This window comes from Simochromis diagramma, unplaced genomic scaffold (assembly GCF_900408965.1).
Source record: "Simochromis diagramma unplaced genomic scaffold, fSimDia1.1 OVJJ01000216.1, whole genome shotgun sequence".
NCBI lineage: Eukaryota > Metazoa > Chordata > Actinopteri > Cichliformes > Cichlidae > Simochromis > Simochromis diagramma.
This window is the reverse complement of record NW_024386883.1, coordinates 6,485,152-6,501,919: the sequence shown is the minus strand read 5'-3', so window position 1 is coordinate 6,501,919 and position 16,768 is coordinate 6,485,152. Positions and strand designations below refer to the sequence as shown.

The window sequence follows — 16,768 nt, the reverse complement described above, 5'->3', positions numbered from 1 at the left end:
TTGTTTTTCAATGACATCTGTGGCTCATACCAAAGGTCTTCATGTTGTAACAACGAACACTAATAATGAGAAAAGTTTAGCCCAGAACAGCTGAATGAATAGCTTTTTTCAAATGCCACAAGTACAGTATTATAGACAAGCATGTGATGTAGAATATGTAGATGCACATGAAATATTCATGTGCAAATATTCCCCTCTTGCATTCTAACACCCCACCTTCCCTCCCCACTTCGCACACATATCCGCACAGACAGGATGGCCTGCGGACAGATTGACTGTGATCAGGACTTTGACCTCCGTGATAACCGCAGCTCATTTCCATTTGCTGTCCTTGTTGCCTCACACACCTCGCGCAGATAGAGAGACAGACTGTGTATTCACCGGACTGAAACTCCCACATTCCCACAAAGAAGATATGCCAGCCTCACTGGCAATTCAGTTCACTACTTCTTCGCACGTCACATTCAGATAAAGTTCTCAAAGGATAATAAAAATTCTCCTAATCTCTTCGCTGTGTCCTCCTCTGTCCCACAATGCCTTGGGGCTGGCTAAGGCTGCAGATTGACATGTCTCCATCTTAAGTCTCAATCATCAGCAAAGCTTTAAGTTGGAAATGACTTTCTGATCTCATGGACTCCTTTTTAGATTTTCTGAGCAGAACAGAGGGTTACACTTACTCTACCGACTTAATCTAGCAAATAATAAAATACTTAAAAAAAAAAAAAGAGTTCTGATTTGATTTGACCTGGAAGAGTTTGGGAGTAAAGTGAACCTCAAAAGCTGGAGTCACTTCTGCTGTAAGTGGTTTGGCCAGTGTGGGACTATTTATGTTTGTTAAAAAAGTAGTATGACTCAAAGTCAACCTTTAATCACTCATGTAATTCCCTTCACACTTTGGCTTTAAAATGCTTTCTGTGTTAGTAAATGTCACTACATTCAATGTACGCTGTCTAATTTTTATGTCTTTAGAAAGTGATTATTAGAGAGTGACGCATCAGAGCACTGAACAAAAACAACAAAAAACTCATACAGAGATAATGGAATAAGTTGGGCAAGAGTTGACACATGGATAAAAAGATTACTGTGTGCATTATAATCTCCCAAATCTCTACACATGGCAGGCAGCAGGCAGGAGATGTTACTGCTGGTGCTTGGGAGAGGAGGGAGCAGGCAGCTTGCTGCCAACATAAATCAGTGTCATGGCCTTGAGCCACACCTTACTGGAGGAATGCCACTGAAGCACTTCCCTTGCTTTCTAGTGTCTTAATGCATACTCAGTGAGCAAAAAGGACTCTCTAATATTGATAGAGACATTTAATTTGAAAGTAATTTCGAACTGAAATGCCTGATTTATCAGTGAACCGAGTGTGACTTTTAATCACTGCATTCACCCACCTGTCTCATGGCCACGCCAGTCACATTATGAGAGTATTTTTCCTAAACTGTGAGGCAAAATATTGTATATATATATATATATATATATATATATATATATATATATATATATATATATGTATAATATTTCCAATGCCCTTTTTGGTTCTTGAGATAAAACGCCACAGAAAAATGTCCGTCAGCCTTTAGCTCAGTTGACTGCTGACAAGCAAAAGAAAACTTTTATTTTTTATGTATATTTGATCAGTTTTTATGTCTCCTTCCTAAAACTTTTAGCTTTCAATTTGATTATTTACAAAGCACGCCAGCTGCCTCAGGTCACCTTATCCTGTGAGGTGAAAACCTTTATATTTCAGAAAGAAATCCAGGTGTTTAATATCTCTAAAAAATATAATATTTTCTGATCTCCCAGCAAATGCAATTTTCCGTTTTGTAAGCCTACCTGTTAAGACAACACAGATAAAGACAAAGACACTTTCTATTTTAATGTCCTTTTAATGCCTGTTTTTTTCTTGTCTGACATTTCTTGGAAGCACAAAAGGAAACCAAACACAAACGCGCGCACGCGCACACACCCAGGGTATCTTTTAAGAACAAGGCGCACGCTGTGAACGCAGCTTAAACACGTGCATCCCCCACGCATTTTTTCCAAGACTCTGTTTGAAGAAAAAAAAACAAAAAACAAAGATTAAATAAATGTGACTCATCTACGTCTTACTCAACTAACACTGAGCATCACCAGTACAAAACCGAAGAAATAAGTCACGTTGATGAAGAAAAAGAAAACACTACAATCATAGTATTTACATGACGCATAAGATGTGAAAATGTAAGCAGGACACAGTAAAAATTCTTTAAACTGAAAACACAAAGTTAAATTGCCATTAAAATAAAGCTGGAAGTCACTTCCATCAGATCTTTTTGCCTTTTTCCCCTCCGCTCTGCTAAATATCAGTCTTTTGTTTGGCTGCCATTTAGATGAATCACTGGCCGCCCCCTCTCCTGTCTCAGCCTGATATGCTGTTATCTCGCAGGTGGGAAAAAGTCGGACACTAGTTGCAGAATAGCGAAAGATGCGTTTAATGACCAGACAGACATTTGAATGGGTGGGACTGAGTTCATCTAGCCAATTTGTAGATGTTTTGCAGGAGTCTCCGGCTGTATTCTCTGTGGTCGACCGGCTGGACTTCCATTACAGTTACCTTCACTCGACTCTCATCCTGTGGAGGAAACAGAGAGTTTGAGTTCAGTGCACAGCATCGGGTAAGGAAACAACAACTTTAACCTCTGTGATCAGCACGATTCAAGACTGCACATAATCATTAATCTACTGAACCAATTAAGACCCAAGCGGTGGAAAGTCTGCTTTAGGACTGAAACTTCCTGCTACTGACAGAGCTTTGCTGTCAGCTCAGACTTGTACCAACAACCTTCTTCTCAAAATCTATGCAAAAAGCCGCAAGGCCAGTAGATTTTATTGTGGTCTAATTTCAGATCCTTTGGCAAGTGTGAGCCATGATGTCGTTAGTCATCTCGAGCTGAGCTGCATAATTTACATGGTATTTAATATGTTGATTTTAATTTGCATTGCCTGCTTCTTCTGTTTTGATACGTTGGAAAACCTCACAAATGTAAGAAAACGAGAGCAGCTTTTTTTCCCCCCATGATGTAAGCGAATCTTGTCATCAAAGCACTCTCTTTGGGAACCAGACACCTCTGATGATGAATTTAAGCATTTCACCTCAAACGGTGAAAATTCAGCAAGTCAGACTGAGTCCTGACTGTCGCAAGACTAAAAAAATAAAAAATAAACAAGAACACAAACACTGGCTACTGCACGATCACAGACTTCAGCAATATTTAGCAAAAACTCGTGTGATTACTCAAACCCAATGTACTGTGTGATTATAAAGTGACCCTATGTGGCCCCAAGGCGGGAAGCAGAGCAGGAAAGGTGACACTTTCCATGTCATTTACAAAAGTAAGCAAAAAGAAGGATGTTCCACCTGTTCCCTTCATATTAATAAAAATGATATCAATAAAAACATATTCTAATCTGCCATATTATACAGAGCTACAGTGTTTAGTGCCTCGTAACTTGAGGCTTCCTGGATCCACAGGCCAGCTTCTGTGTGAAGTTTGCATGTTCTCGGTGTGCCTGCGTGGGCTTCCTCCTCCCACAGATCAAAGACATGCTGGTTAGGTTAACTGGAGATCCTAAATTACCCATCGGTGTGAATGCGTGCTTGTACTTTCACAAACACAACAACAATTGAGATCGATAATTGTGTACGCAGATGTAAGCTGTCTCAACTGTTTGCAGTAAGAGTCACCATCAGTAAGTCAGATTCTGTACCATCAAACAATGGCATGATTTCCAGTGAAAGCATAAAGTCAAAAGCTCTTTTCTGTCATAATCAGTGACAGTTATTAAAGGGATTAATCCAGAGAGAATTAGCAATTCACTTAGGATAACCAGCATCAAGGATTGAACATTTGTTCACACGTTGATTCCACACTTCTACTCGTATTTTCAATTTGCATCTACCTCAGGCAAATTAAACAATACATGGGGGGAGGGGGGTTTGAATCGGAGGTTCCACTTGACAAAAGGTGACAACTTATTTAAAAATAATGGTTTTCCAAATGGTAGGGTACTGAGAGAAAGAAGGCTTGGTAATTTAATATGCGCAGACTAATACTGCAATCGCATCTGGAGAAAACAATTACTTCGTAGCCAAACATTCACCCCTGTTCTCTAACTCAATTTCAGGCGGTGCGCTGAAGTGGGGTTCTTCCCTGAAGGAATAAATACCAGCACTTCTGGATGTGTAGACAAAAAGAAAAAGAAAAAACAGAACACACACACATGCAAAAGTACAGCGCACAACTAGCCAATAAACATTTACACTTACTGATGCCACATCTTCAAAGAGAATAATTAAGATGCTGTACTGTACTGAGCAAAAAAATAACCCAAAACTACCTGCAGAGAAATATTATTCATTAACAATCCAGCACTTAGGTCAAGACTGAAATATCTTAACACATCCACACAATAGGTTTTATGGAACTGAAATGAATAGGATAAATCCTACTACCATTTTTTCCCCATATATCCAGTAAAATGTATATGCAAGGCAACCTTGATAAAGGATTCTTAAAACTTGTCTGAAAGTGAATTAAGCCTCTGACAAGGTCACCAACCACCTTCTGTTAAATTCTACTGTAGGACTTTTGGGTCAAAAGGACTATTTTGGCCTATTTGCGAGAAAACACTGGAAAACTATTGCCCAGGAACACAAGTTTCTAGAAAGTCTGGCTCCTTGGAAACAATCTCTCTCTCTCTCTCTTTCAGAATTTTCAAAAATCTTTTTCCACACTCAAGGACAGCAAAAAGGTCTGAGTGTAATGTGGTGTGAATGCTGTGTTAAGAGTGTACTTGGCTCTGAATGGCCTGTCTGTTAAAACAGGGAAAGAAAAACAGATCCCCTATGACACTAATAGATTAAATGAGACACAATCAATGTATTCACTTCAGACTGATGCACTTGGACTCTGACACAAGCACAGATATATGTGCACTAATACAGCAACACATATCTAAGATGAATAATCAGCCAGCCTGGAACAGATTCAAAGACTAAGACTTGAACTTAATTATCACATCTGAGTACTGGTTCGAAATCAGAAATCAGATAGACATTTCTTTGGATTGTCTTTTAAACAAATGCAAATTAAAAGATTATGTGTAAACAGCGCTCTTTAGTGCTCCGTAAATCCAATTCACCATTGTGAATTGTGTGTGTGTAGGAGAGGAAGATGAGCCTCTACTGCACTCAGTTCTGGAGCACTAGTTTCTGATTCACTGCACATGCTCCTGCCTTTGTAAGGCACCACCTTAATGAAACTCGGCAGACAGTTAAGACAGAACTTTATTTAAATGCAGCATTTACATTTTTATTTACGTCTGTTGCCAGCTGCGTTGGACTTTTTCATCGTGTGAAGGATATGTAAATTTGTTTACCTGGTTGTGAATATAGACCAGATGTTGTGATGATAAATGCACATTTATCATCACAACATCTGTATAAGAGTCTCCCACTTTTATACCTGTCATAAAGTATAAAAGCAGGCCAATTTTATCAGTTACTGCTTTGCTTCTTGTACTTTCTGTTTTCAGAGCTCACTTGAGCAAAGTAATCTATTCTTAATATAATATTTGTTAAATGCCAAATGTGAAAAACCTGGCAAACCCCAAAACTTTCAGAGACTACACCCCCCAACAGAGGGGGTGTAGTCAAGTTGCCTTAAGCAATTTCTGCAATTTTCAAAAAAACAAAACAAAATGTCAATCACGTCTTCCTCATGTAGAGATTAGCCAGGTGAGAAGGGGGACAGAGGGAGTCTGACCTTCATTCTTAAACTCTCAATTATCATTCTTCACACAGCTGTCACCTTTAAAGCAGGGCTAAAAGAGACTGATGCTCTTCAGCACCGTCATCACCATATTTAAACAATTATTGTGGCTTCTCTGTAATTCTCATTAATCACAAAAAAACGTACATATACATAAGTTAGCAATTGGAATGCTTATGTGTGAATAATATTTGTTTACTTACAAAAACATATACATTACGGTCCTGGGATTAAAGAGCCAGTTTGCTGGATTTGAAAATCAGAGCACTTTGGCCACATCGTGACGGCTGCCACAGCCCTAAAACTAACCTTACCCATCGTCACGCAACAAAAGAAGCCTTAAACAAACTGAAAGGAGGTCATCTGGTCTGATGAGTCCTGTTTTCCTTTAAATCCCTCGTGTGCTATTTACTTTGGGAAATAACGTCAGTGCTGGTGTTTGCTTTTGGTGAGTGTGCTGCTCTGGCGAATGCTCTGAGCATCCCACATGGGTCCATAACACTGCTATAGACCAGGTACAACTCAGTGATTTCCCCCATCAGGAAAAACAGGCTATGCCACACTGCCCGTTGTTCAAGAACTGATTGAAGAACACGATGGACTCAAGGTTCTTTGAAACGTTACCTTCAATTTCCTCAAATCTCTAGAAAAAGTAGACACAACTACACAAATTATAGGCCTTCAGAGGTTGATAATGTTAGGGTGACCTATATGCTTAAGAAATCTGATATTAAAACATATCAAACATTTTTTTCTTCCACACGAAATAAACAGATTTAGCTAAGATCTCTTATGTGTAGCTATTTATTTACATGCTTACATTCTTCAGGACTGCCCCCTGGTGGTCAAACTAAGTACTGCCATGACTCATGAGATGGTTTTAATGGTCTCCTTTTTACTTCTAGATCTCATTTCTTGGCCAATATATATGCTTTTACTGGCCGGGCCCTTTTTTAAAATAGTATTTTCCTAAAATAGGCGATTATATAATATGAATTACCTTTGTGAGAGAAAGAAAAGAATTTATCATAACCTTGTCGAAACAGGATAATGGTCTAAATAGGAAGAGTGACTGATAGATAGATAGTACACTGGTAGAGTTGATGACTGAACAAAAACATGTGAGCACATTGTGCTTGTTAAGTCAAAAACCTGGTAGTTTGTCATCTCGCTTCTGTTCCTAAAAATAAGACAAACCTTAAAATATGATCCTAAGCCAGGTCGTTCTCTCTCTGCGTGTCTCTGTTATGACAAGTGACAAAGCACACACTTTACAACTTCATTAATCTTATTAGGTTCTGACATTTCATTGCGTTGTTCTATTTTTGTGAAAACAACGTGGTAGGACTTTTTGCCTTGTGTCACACAAGTGTGTAAGAATGAAGGCTTCGGTAGAAAGACAAAGTGAACAGCTCGTGTTTTGAATCGCAGGCTGTGCCAAATGCAGACGGAAAAAATGTCTGAATACAGTGATAAGCCTTATGTAGAACACGTTTCTATTCTGAGCTCATTATATCTACTTTGTTGAAAACTGAAACGATCAAAAAAGTGCTCCTATTTGTCTTGAACTCTTCCTGACACATCCTGCAATAGAAAAATAAGTATTTACCTAAAAAGTAAAAAAAAACAACTTGATTTGGATGCATTTGTGGTCTTGAAAAAACATGTTGTGAAAATGCTCTATGTCTCTCCACAGTATCACCTTTGATGCATAATTAACAGGTGATCAATGATTTTCTTTTTATTAAGTGCCAGCTGCAATTCATTTATTTTTAATATTGTTGAATTAACTGAATAACCAGAGCACTGAATTACATGAATAAATCTGTATCAGTCTCTGCCTCAAACACAGACATGCATGGCAAAATAGTGACTGTAATGACAAGCGCTTACTGTGCCTGCATTTGCGTTCAGGGTGGAAAAAAAACCTGATTGCTCAGTTAGCTGTTCTCAAAGCTGCTTAGTTGTTCAGTAGATCATTTAAACTGTGTCTAAAACACTGTTGACATATTTTCAATTTTTCATTTCCATTTGCTGCCAGCCAGGGCCCTCTGAACTGTGATGACTCCCCTTTTCTCTGTCTCACAATTTGAGCCCAGATTACCTTGAAATTTCTTTTGGACACTGATGGTTCTCAGTGGATAATTTACACAGAATGTTCATACTCCCAAGGTGAAGTAGTGTTTGTTTTGAAAAACTATGACTCCTTCTGTAATGCAGCCCTGAGGACGGCATTTTAAGCCCCACCGGTGGTAAGGCTGTAAGAAAAGCAAAATCATCAAAATGCTATTTGTTCTGACCAAAGCGTCTGCATTGTTCAATATAATGGAAACTGCAGCCTCCAGCATTTGCTCCTCTAACTTCAGGCTGGCAAGTAGACGTGATATGCTGACATTTAGCGTAAACAGTTTCCTCCGCTTTCTACATAAAGATCACTCTTTACTGAAATAAACATTATTGTTGGTGAAGTTAGACTTTCCTCACTTTATGGTTTATGAACTCTGCATAGTTTTCCTTGTAGATTTTCTCGAGGTCAGGACACAGACCATTCAGAGCTCATCCTACATCTCAATCATTCCACTCAGACTCTCGGTATGTGCCCCCAGCAGCAAATTAGACTCTGAATAATTACGCTAATTAGGCTTAGAAAGACAATAGCTAAATGCTAATTAGCGACTAATTAAGAGAAATGAATTCACAGCTGTATTTGTTTTCTGTTATCCAAAGTGCACTGGCTATAAAACAACTCCCCTGTCACTCTTATACTAATTGAAATGAGTTCGGATTCATGTTATGTGACTGACAGCATGTCGTGATTATCCGGTTGTTCAGTCTGACGTCACTAGCCGTGTCTGGGTCTAAACTCCGCTGCAGGTCCATATATCAAACGATCACTGTGGCATTACTGAGAGTTGAAAAACTGTCTAAAGTCTTTCATCTTTAATAAAATGATCAGCGTTCTGCTCTACCAGGTGTAACAATTGAGTTTAACATCCAGGCATCCATGAAAACGGAATTTATGACATTTAACGGAGTTAGAAGTTAGCAGGGAGTTAGCTCGCTAGCTTCTATCTAAATACAATATAGCATGTCCTGACTGCGGGGTTTTGGAAACAAATTAAAACATACAGCTTTCTTATCACTTCCAGCATAAATGAAGACAGAAAACTAAACAGCAGTGACGTTTGTAGGGTTACTGAAGTTTGGCTAGCTGGTATATAATGATGTGCTACGTGACCGCTAGCGACATAGCTATGTTAGCATAATATAAACAAGCTAACTTTTTTTCCACTTGATAAAAGTTAACGTGAGTTTTCTCGGTGGTCAGAAACAAATGTAATCGCATGGCAGGATGCTGTAAAAGGACCAAACTTCAGCCAGGAGAACAACTGAGATAATTCATCCACAATACAAAGTTAGTCATTCATATACTGCTGCATGGGCTGGGCTGTAGTTACATCCTAAAGTTTTAAAAACTGAGCTTAAATAAATGATTAGCGGTAATAAAAGCCGAGGGAGGTCAACAGGGATCACTGACTGTTTTAGGAGCTTTTTGAGATCAAATAGAAGAAAATACAAAACATTAAACATGTTAACAACACAAAAGCCATATTAAACGCAGACTACTTTAGGCCCGGAAGTAGGATTCGTCGCGTCATCACTGAACAACTGGATACTGCTGTGGTGGGGCGTGGTCTGCGGTGCCGTGCAGGGAGGGCGGACGCACCTGCACGGCATCCTTAATCACGCCCGCCTAGTTAAAAACACGGGGACTCAGGGGTTGGCGGGTGTTGTGGTGTGACAAATATTGAATAAAATGGCTCAAACCTATGAACCCGCCGTGTCTCATTCACACCACAACTGCATATGTAGCCTTACATGCTTGGGTCTGCAGTGCAACCGACTGGAAGACAATATCTGATGATGAGTGCTTTAACAAACTCATGAATGGCATGCAGATCATTCATTGATGCACTGCAATAGGTTATTATTGACAAAAATAATGCATGTTCCCTTAATCTAAGAAGAAATATTTTTTCTGTTATATGTCTTTACATTAATGAGAATTTGAAAATTTGTTCATTTCTACGTGACTTCATAAAGAAAAGTGCCAATTATGCTTGAGTAAATGAAGCCTCTGTTAACACAGCTGGTTAAATTGTGGTTTATGTCAGCACTAACACTTCATATCGCCTCTTTTAATTTCATCCTTAAGGATCCTGCTGATCAGTAAATACCTTCCATTGCTAAAACTACAAGCTTTTCCTTATATAATTTTTTAATAATTAGGCTTTATACAAGTATCGAAGCACCAAAGACACTTCGACATGCGGACTGGAGGGGTTTGGATTCAAACCAAAGGCCTCCTGATTAGTATGCTATATAAATGCAATCCATTATTATTATTATTATTATCATGTGTGGCTGTGGAGTTGATAAGCAGCAAATGTTGTAATTTCCCAAAACAATTACATAATTGTAATTGGTCGCTGTCATATAAAAGAAACAGCTCGCACAAACACATCTGTGTATTGTAGCTGCTTTTTATTGTGAAACTGACCCCGAATTAAACCATTTACTGACTTCTACAACAATGTGACTTGTGTGCAAACCTTTTGTGTATTTTGAAAGCATATTATTACCGTATTGGGGAAATAAGATGCTTGCTGGTGTATTTGTTGAATATAGCGATAATACGGCTGTTTGTGACACTAGCCAATCAGGGTTGAATATTCCTCCAGGATCACTGAAAGAATGCTTGTAGGACAATGATGAGCACTAGTGTGTACCAGTATATTCTGCTCTGCTGCTAAATTGTATTGCACTGTACCACTTTATATTGCACAGCAGTTTTTAGCCACTTACGTTGTAGGTCTCTAGCTTGACTCTGTTTTTAAAGATGTGAGTTGTGAAGTTGGCTTTCTGGAAGACTTCATCGAAGGCAGCTTCATCCTTAGAAACAAAAAAACAAGGGAAATACAACATCAGGAAGCACAGGAAATAGTCTTTTACAGTTAGACCTTCTGGCAAAATTGCAAAGGCAATTTTCTTGTCCGCCTATGTGTCTTACTGTGTCTCTGAGATGTCCGAGAGTTTCTGCGCTGTGACCCAACAGGGCCTCAGCTGTCTCCTGGAAGCACGTCACCCACTGGTTATCCCCGAAGTCAGCTAAGTTGGCCTGAGAGAGGAACAGGCCGAGATGATGAGTGGGCGAGAGATTATTTATATGTGTGTGTGGTCATGCATATTCATGTAGGTTACAATAATTCTCATCACAGTATGTATAACAACCACTATTGATGTGCACTGTGGACACTTACAGAAAGTAAGAGTCTGTATTTGAAGTTGGGGAACTCTTTGTTACACTTTTCGCAGCGGTACAGCCCGTTCTGCTGGTCGATGACCTTCTTGTTGCAGTCTGCAGATGGACAAGCTTGGTACAGACAATTCTCCTTACGAATGTACAGCACTGTCGCCACGCAGCTAAAATACTGTGCCTGTATAAAATGGAACACAAAAACATATTTATCTTATTACAGGGGTTGAGCTCGATTGCTATAAACACCAAATCATATTGCTGCAATCGGATTTTCTCGGAAGCTGCAGTTAATCTGTAGGTGCTGTGCTAACCAGCAGCAGTTTAATTGCATTTTGTCTATTATATTTTTCAGTCTATTACTCTTCCATATTAAATGTGAATGTGGCAAATCAACCAAATCACCCGAGACTTGTTTTAAGAACTTTGCATTTAATGTGCAATTTTTGCAACAGTCAAACTATTCCTGCTGGAACCGGGAGACAATCTAGCATTGTTTCACCAGCTAATTAACACCAGTCCTCAAAAGCATAATTTAAGTCGGTGTCAGTAAAAATATGGCAAATTGACAGCATACAGCTGGAGGAGAAAGGAACTCATGGCAGAATAATAGTCAGTGCCAGTGTTATGGATCATTTAGTTTTCCTGTTTAACTGGCAGCTTTCTCCTTTGAATGTTTACAGAGCTGGCAGATGTTAAAACAAGAAATTAACTGTAGCCGTCCTTGTAGCTGGCTCATATTTGCCTCCTTTCATTCAAGCTTTCAGAGCAAAGCCATCTGATTGCTTTTTTTTTTTTTGCAGTTCTAGAGTTGAATAAAACTGTTACACCATCTTGTAGACTCTTGAGCCAAGATTAAAGTTAAAGGTATGCGTATGAACACTGAAAAAAAACATATCTGTACAAAAGTTTGAAACAGTCTAAACAAATAATTGTAAATATAAATGCACTGTTCTTTCATAAAGTTATAAAAATAGTCCTGACTCAACAGGACTTATAAGACAGGTCAACAATAATCATTACAAACTGACAGCTGATGACATTTCCAGTGCTTTGTCATTCTATAATTCCTTACATTTTGTGGTAGCAATTAACAACTGCAGGCTGCTTTAAGGCAGCTGACAAAAGATCTAAAACTGAAGCTAACCACAAAAGACAAACAAACCTCCCATATAAGAGCTTGAGGAAGGTTTAGCTGACAGAGAAGAGGTGGTGCACCTTTCCCTTGTGCAGTGTTGATGCGTAAACAAGACTTACACAAAACAAGTTATCAGTAGGAAACATGGACTGCTACCTCATTCGGGAACTGAACATGTAATCTTTCAATAAAAAAGGAGCAGCATTTAAAAGAACGACAAACAAACAAACAAAAAACAGCAGAACACAGGAGTGGAATAATTCAACAAATACCAAAATCTGTATGCAAATATCACGCAGTCAATCAAGAGTGAAGCTAAAAATAAGTTAGCTTCTATAAAGCAGCACTGATGCACAATCCCTTTTACTGTTTGTGATTTGTAAATTGATAAAGAAAAAAGGAGTGCACTAATATTAATATTGAGCAGCACATTAAAAGAAACATTCATCAGCGCTCCAGGTGAATAACCCTCAGTGGATGTGTTGTTTTCATCTAAACATTGTAAGTATTTTTTTGGTATTTTCTTGTGTTTTAAGCTGCCTTACTTTTAAAATCGTGACTTAAAAGTGATGAAATTAAACGATAAAATCCAGAAGAAATGTGAGATCGAGAGGAATAAAAGTGGACCTTTCAGAGCGGACAGTTTTAAAGAGGGTGAAAGAGAAATATTAAATAAAATAAAAATAAACTCAGATCAAATTTGGCATCAACTGTAAAACTGTTGCCAACAAGTTGGCCCAGCTGGTAGATGCATGCTGTTTACACATCTCTATTTGACTTCCAAACAATCTTGGAACTGTTTAAAAAGAGAGCAGAGGGAGTTTGAGAATTCTTTGCATAATAAATGCAAGATGAGACGGATCTCTTTCTCTCTTCCTCTCTAGTTTTGAAATAATGCTAATGTGCTAATGTATGCGCGCGCACAAGCACGCTGACATATACACACGGCTGCGGTGCAAGGTTATATGCAAAGACCCAAACTTGTGCATTTGCAATACACATACAATGAGCCGAACTTCTTTCTGTTAGGAATTTAAATTAAAGTGTACACAGTCAAACAGCATCAAATTAAAATGCAGCGATATTGCTGTAATTTAAACAGATATTAGCTCCTTAGGCGGGAGAACTCACACTGGTAAAATCAACAGCTAAAAAGGAAAGAAATGCTAATTCTATGGGGGGAAAAGGCTATTCTCTCATCCTGTGGAGACGCTCGGCATTTGATTTCCATAAATATAAATATAAAGAATGCACACAGCACAGGAACTGCATCTCGTTGGGAAAAGGCACGCACGTGGACGTGCCTGCATGCAAACATACACGCGGTTAAGCACGGGGTGATGAATGTGATATACCTGCACATGCTTGGAAAAACCACAGAAAAATTTATTTTCCTCGATTCACCAGAGGGTATTTCTTCTATCAGGAGAACAGGTCTTAAACAAGATGTTGGAATTGAAGCCAGAATTTAAAATGAAATGCTTTAAAATGCATTCTAAACAACAACTACAAGCTAGAGCTGGGCCAGACTCATTACTAATGTTGGCCTAAATGAGTCTATCAAAGACTCTTTCTAGGATGCCGGCCAAATTCGCGCGCACACACACACACACACACACACACACACACACACAGACACATATACACACACACACACACACGCTGACAGAGCAATGCTGTTCCTTCGTTATACAGCCCACACTCGCTGTAAAGTGTTTAGTAAGAGCATGGAATGTGAAAAGGCCGTTGTGTTCACAGCGTCGCTCATGAGAGGGTTGATGATGTCCTCTGTCCTCATGACCTCTACAGATACTGCCAGTCAGACTTAGAGCTCTTTGACACTTTTTCCCCCTCTAGCTAACACTGACTCACAGCCTCATAATCTGTCCACCCATCCATCTACCCAGTACACATGCCACACGGCAAGAACCCCTCTTGAACACTTAGTAAGGCTTTTTTTTTTTAATTAGGAGAATTCCTCCCGTTAGCAACAGCGCTCTCCCCCTCAACACTCCACTCCCATTTTCCGCCTGCCTCATCACGTTTTGCAGACTTGGGAAGATTGGAGCGCTGGAAGGCTGGAGAGGTGGGAAGGCGATGAGTGGGGAAGGTGGTAGAAGGGTGGACGTAACAAGAGAAAAGAAAACAGGATGCTTTTTGAGAGCACGGGGTTGTTGAGGACTCCTAATGTTGGCAGATGCTACAGACAATGAGCGGATAGAGGTCATCGCGATCTGAACCATAGTGATTCCTACAAAACTAGACCACTCTAAATAAATCCCACTGCATTTGTCATCATCTTTCCAGTTCTCCCTTTGTGTTTTATTCTCTCCCTCAGTATTCCAGTGTGGACACAAAAGCCTTGGGGCAAAGTCTTAACCTTAAGCACACTGAGGAGCGCCTGGAAGAGTAGCATGACTAACGCTGCACATAAAAATAGACACACTACAATGCAAAAATATGTGTGCACACTTACCTAAAGATTCAGAAACATTAACACACACACACACACATAGCTCTGAAAATAGTTTTCATTCTTATCACACCAAATCCCTGTGTCACCTTCTGGCACCTAAATGCAATTAAAATTTGTATGTGGAAGGGCAACCAAGTGAAAATCTACTTCACATAATTGACGTGGCTGCACATGCCAACTTTAATGCTTGTCCCCAAACCCCAACACACACATTGCTACATTAATTAGAAATAGCTTGTATGCTTGCATCCGTGTGCGCGCGCACACACACACACACACACACACGCAAACAGTCACACACTTAAATGGAGGAAAACAGGTAGAATGTCAAATTAGATTCCTTCAAACTATAAGCTAATGATTTGAATTCCATTATTATAACCAAAGCCGCAGCCTCAGAGTGCGCGAGAGACAAGCTTCTTAAAGCCTTTCAATTACAGAAACGGTAGGTGGTACGCAGGGCAGACAGCTAAGAAGACAGAAAAGAGGACAGGACAGAGGATAAGAAGAGGGGAAAAATAAGAAAAACAAGAAAAAGAGGGATTTCTCACCATTCAACCCTCATCCTGACTTTACCTTTTCTTAATAACCCTTGTCACTTCTATCCAGTCCACTCTTCACTACTTTCTTTACACCTTCTTCTGTGGCCTTGGTCCCCGCCCTCCCCCGAGAAAAAAACATCCCTCAGTGCAACTTTGTAAGTGACATGTAGCTTGAGTGGCTCTGCCTGCCTTTTTCCACTCATCAGCTCTAAGTCTCCCACATTTTCTATCTGCGCCACTTCCCTTCTGGTAATGTTATGCCCTATAGGCTTCCCACACCTCCAAAAACATAATTAGAAATTTTTATTAGAAGCGACATTGATCTTGAAGCTACCCGTAAGTGGCTTCCAATTAAATGCGAGGAATGAGGCAGACTAGTCTGAACTAAATCTCATTAATTAGAAATTTTAGGAGTGGCGCATCACATTTAGATGCACTCTGCTTTTGGTCAAAAGGTTGATAATTCTGTGCAATGACACCTCTTAAAATGGCACACATTCAATTTGAAGGTTCTTGCGTGCTCATCCAATGGCGTTTGGCTTTACTGCTAATACGTAAGCATCGCTATCTCCCTACCACAGCTAAAACAAGAGAAGCATGACTCTAATCCATGAAGTCATAGCAAGGCACAGCCTACAGCTGCTCTGTTTACAATGAATGGAAGACTGACTGTGGATTTGTGTTTGTCTAAATGCTTACATTTAAATGAGGCTGAGCAGCAGTCAGGTCTAAAAATCACTGGAACCATGTCTGTTTACAGAAAATCTTCTTTGATAGTTTTTAATAAGAGGCCTTCAATCACATTATGATCCTGTGATGTTTAGCAGTAAGGATTGCTTTCATCGTGCATTTTGTGGGTTCAGTTCAGTGATAATGGCTTTACTGGCATGACCATATTCAGACTCGGCTGTGCTGTGTATGAATTCTGACATGAATTTAAAAGAAATTCTGGTTATTTTCTTACAGGACAGGGAAAAAAATACAGCATTTTTGTTTTCAGAATTAAATTTAACTTTTCTTTTCTAACTCCCTGTCAGTTATTTGCACTTTGTGAGTTCCTGATTTTTCAGCAATTTCCCTTTCATATAGTGTATTACATTGCATATTAAAGTGAAATATTTCAAGCCTTTTTTAAATTTAATTTTGAAGATGATGGCTTGCAGCTCTTAATGCTCAGAAATCCAGTATCTCAGATTATTATTCCACGATTAGATAAAAAATGTTGGGGCTCCTTTTACTGCATCGGAGTGGCGCTTGTGGCAAAGCTGAGGTGTTACTAAAGTCCAGATCGCTTGCTGCCTTCAGCTCATCTGGATTTTGGGATTTTCCTCATCTTCCTCTTGAAAGTACCCCATAGATTCTCTGTGTGGTTCAGGTCAGGCGAGTTGGCTGGTCAGTGAAGCACAGTAATAACATGGTCAGCAAAGCTTTTGGCAAAGTATGACGTACTTCAAAATCTCCTGTTTTACGCCCGCTTTGAC

At 39.4% G+C, this 16,768-nt stretch overlaps 1 protein-coding gene across 1 annotated transcript in view; it reads right to left on the bottom strand.

The window, feature by feature from the left end:
* Positions 1–1,870: 1,870 nt before the first annotated feature.
* The window catches only part of LOC120733625 (replication protein A 70 kDa DNA-binding subunit-like), a 48,609-nt gene continuing 33,711 nt past the window's right edge, over positions 1,871–16,768 (bottom strand). Inside the window, exons 14-17 of the mRNA XM_040031922.1 lie at positions 11,136–11,312; positions 10,886–10,993; positions 10,681–10,767; positions 1,871–2,615 (exon numbers count right to left, since the gene is read on the bottom strand). Of these exons, the coding sequence (XP_039887856.1) occupies positions 2,514–2,615; positions 10,681–10,767; positions 10,886–10,993; positions 11,136–11,312 (474 nt within the window). The 3' untranslated portion in view covers positions 1,871–2,513. The remainder of the gene's footprint in view (positions 2,616–10,680; positions 10,768–10,885; positions 10,994–11,135; positions 11,313–16,768) is intronic.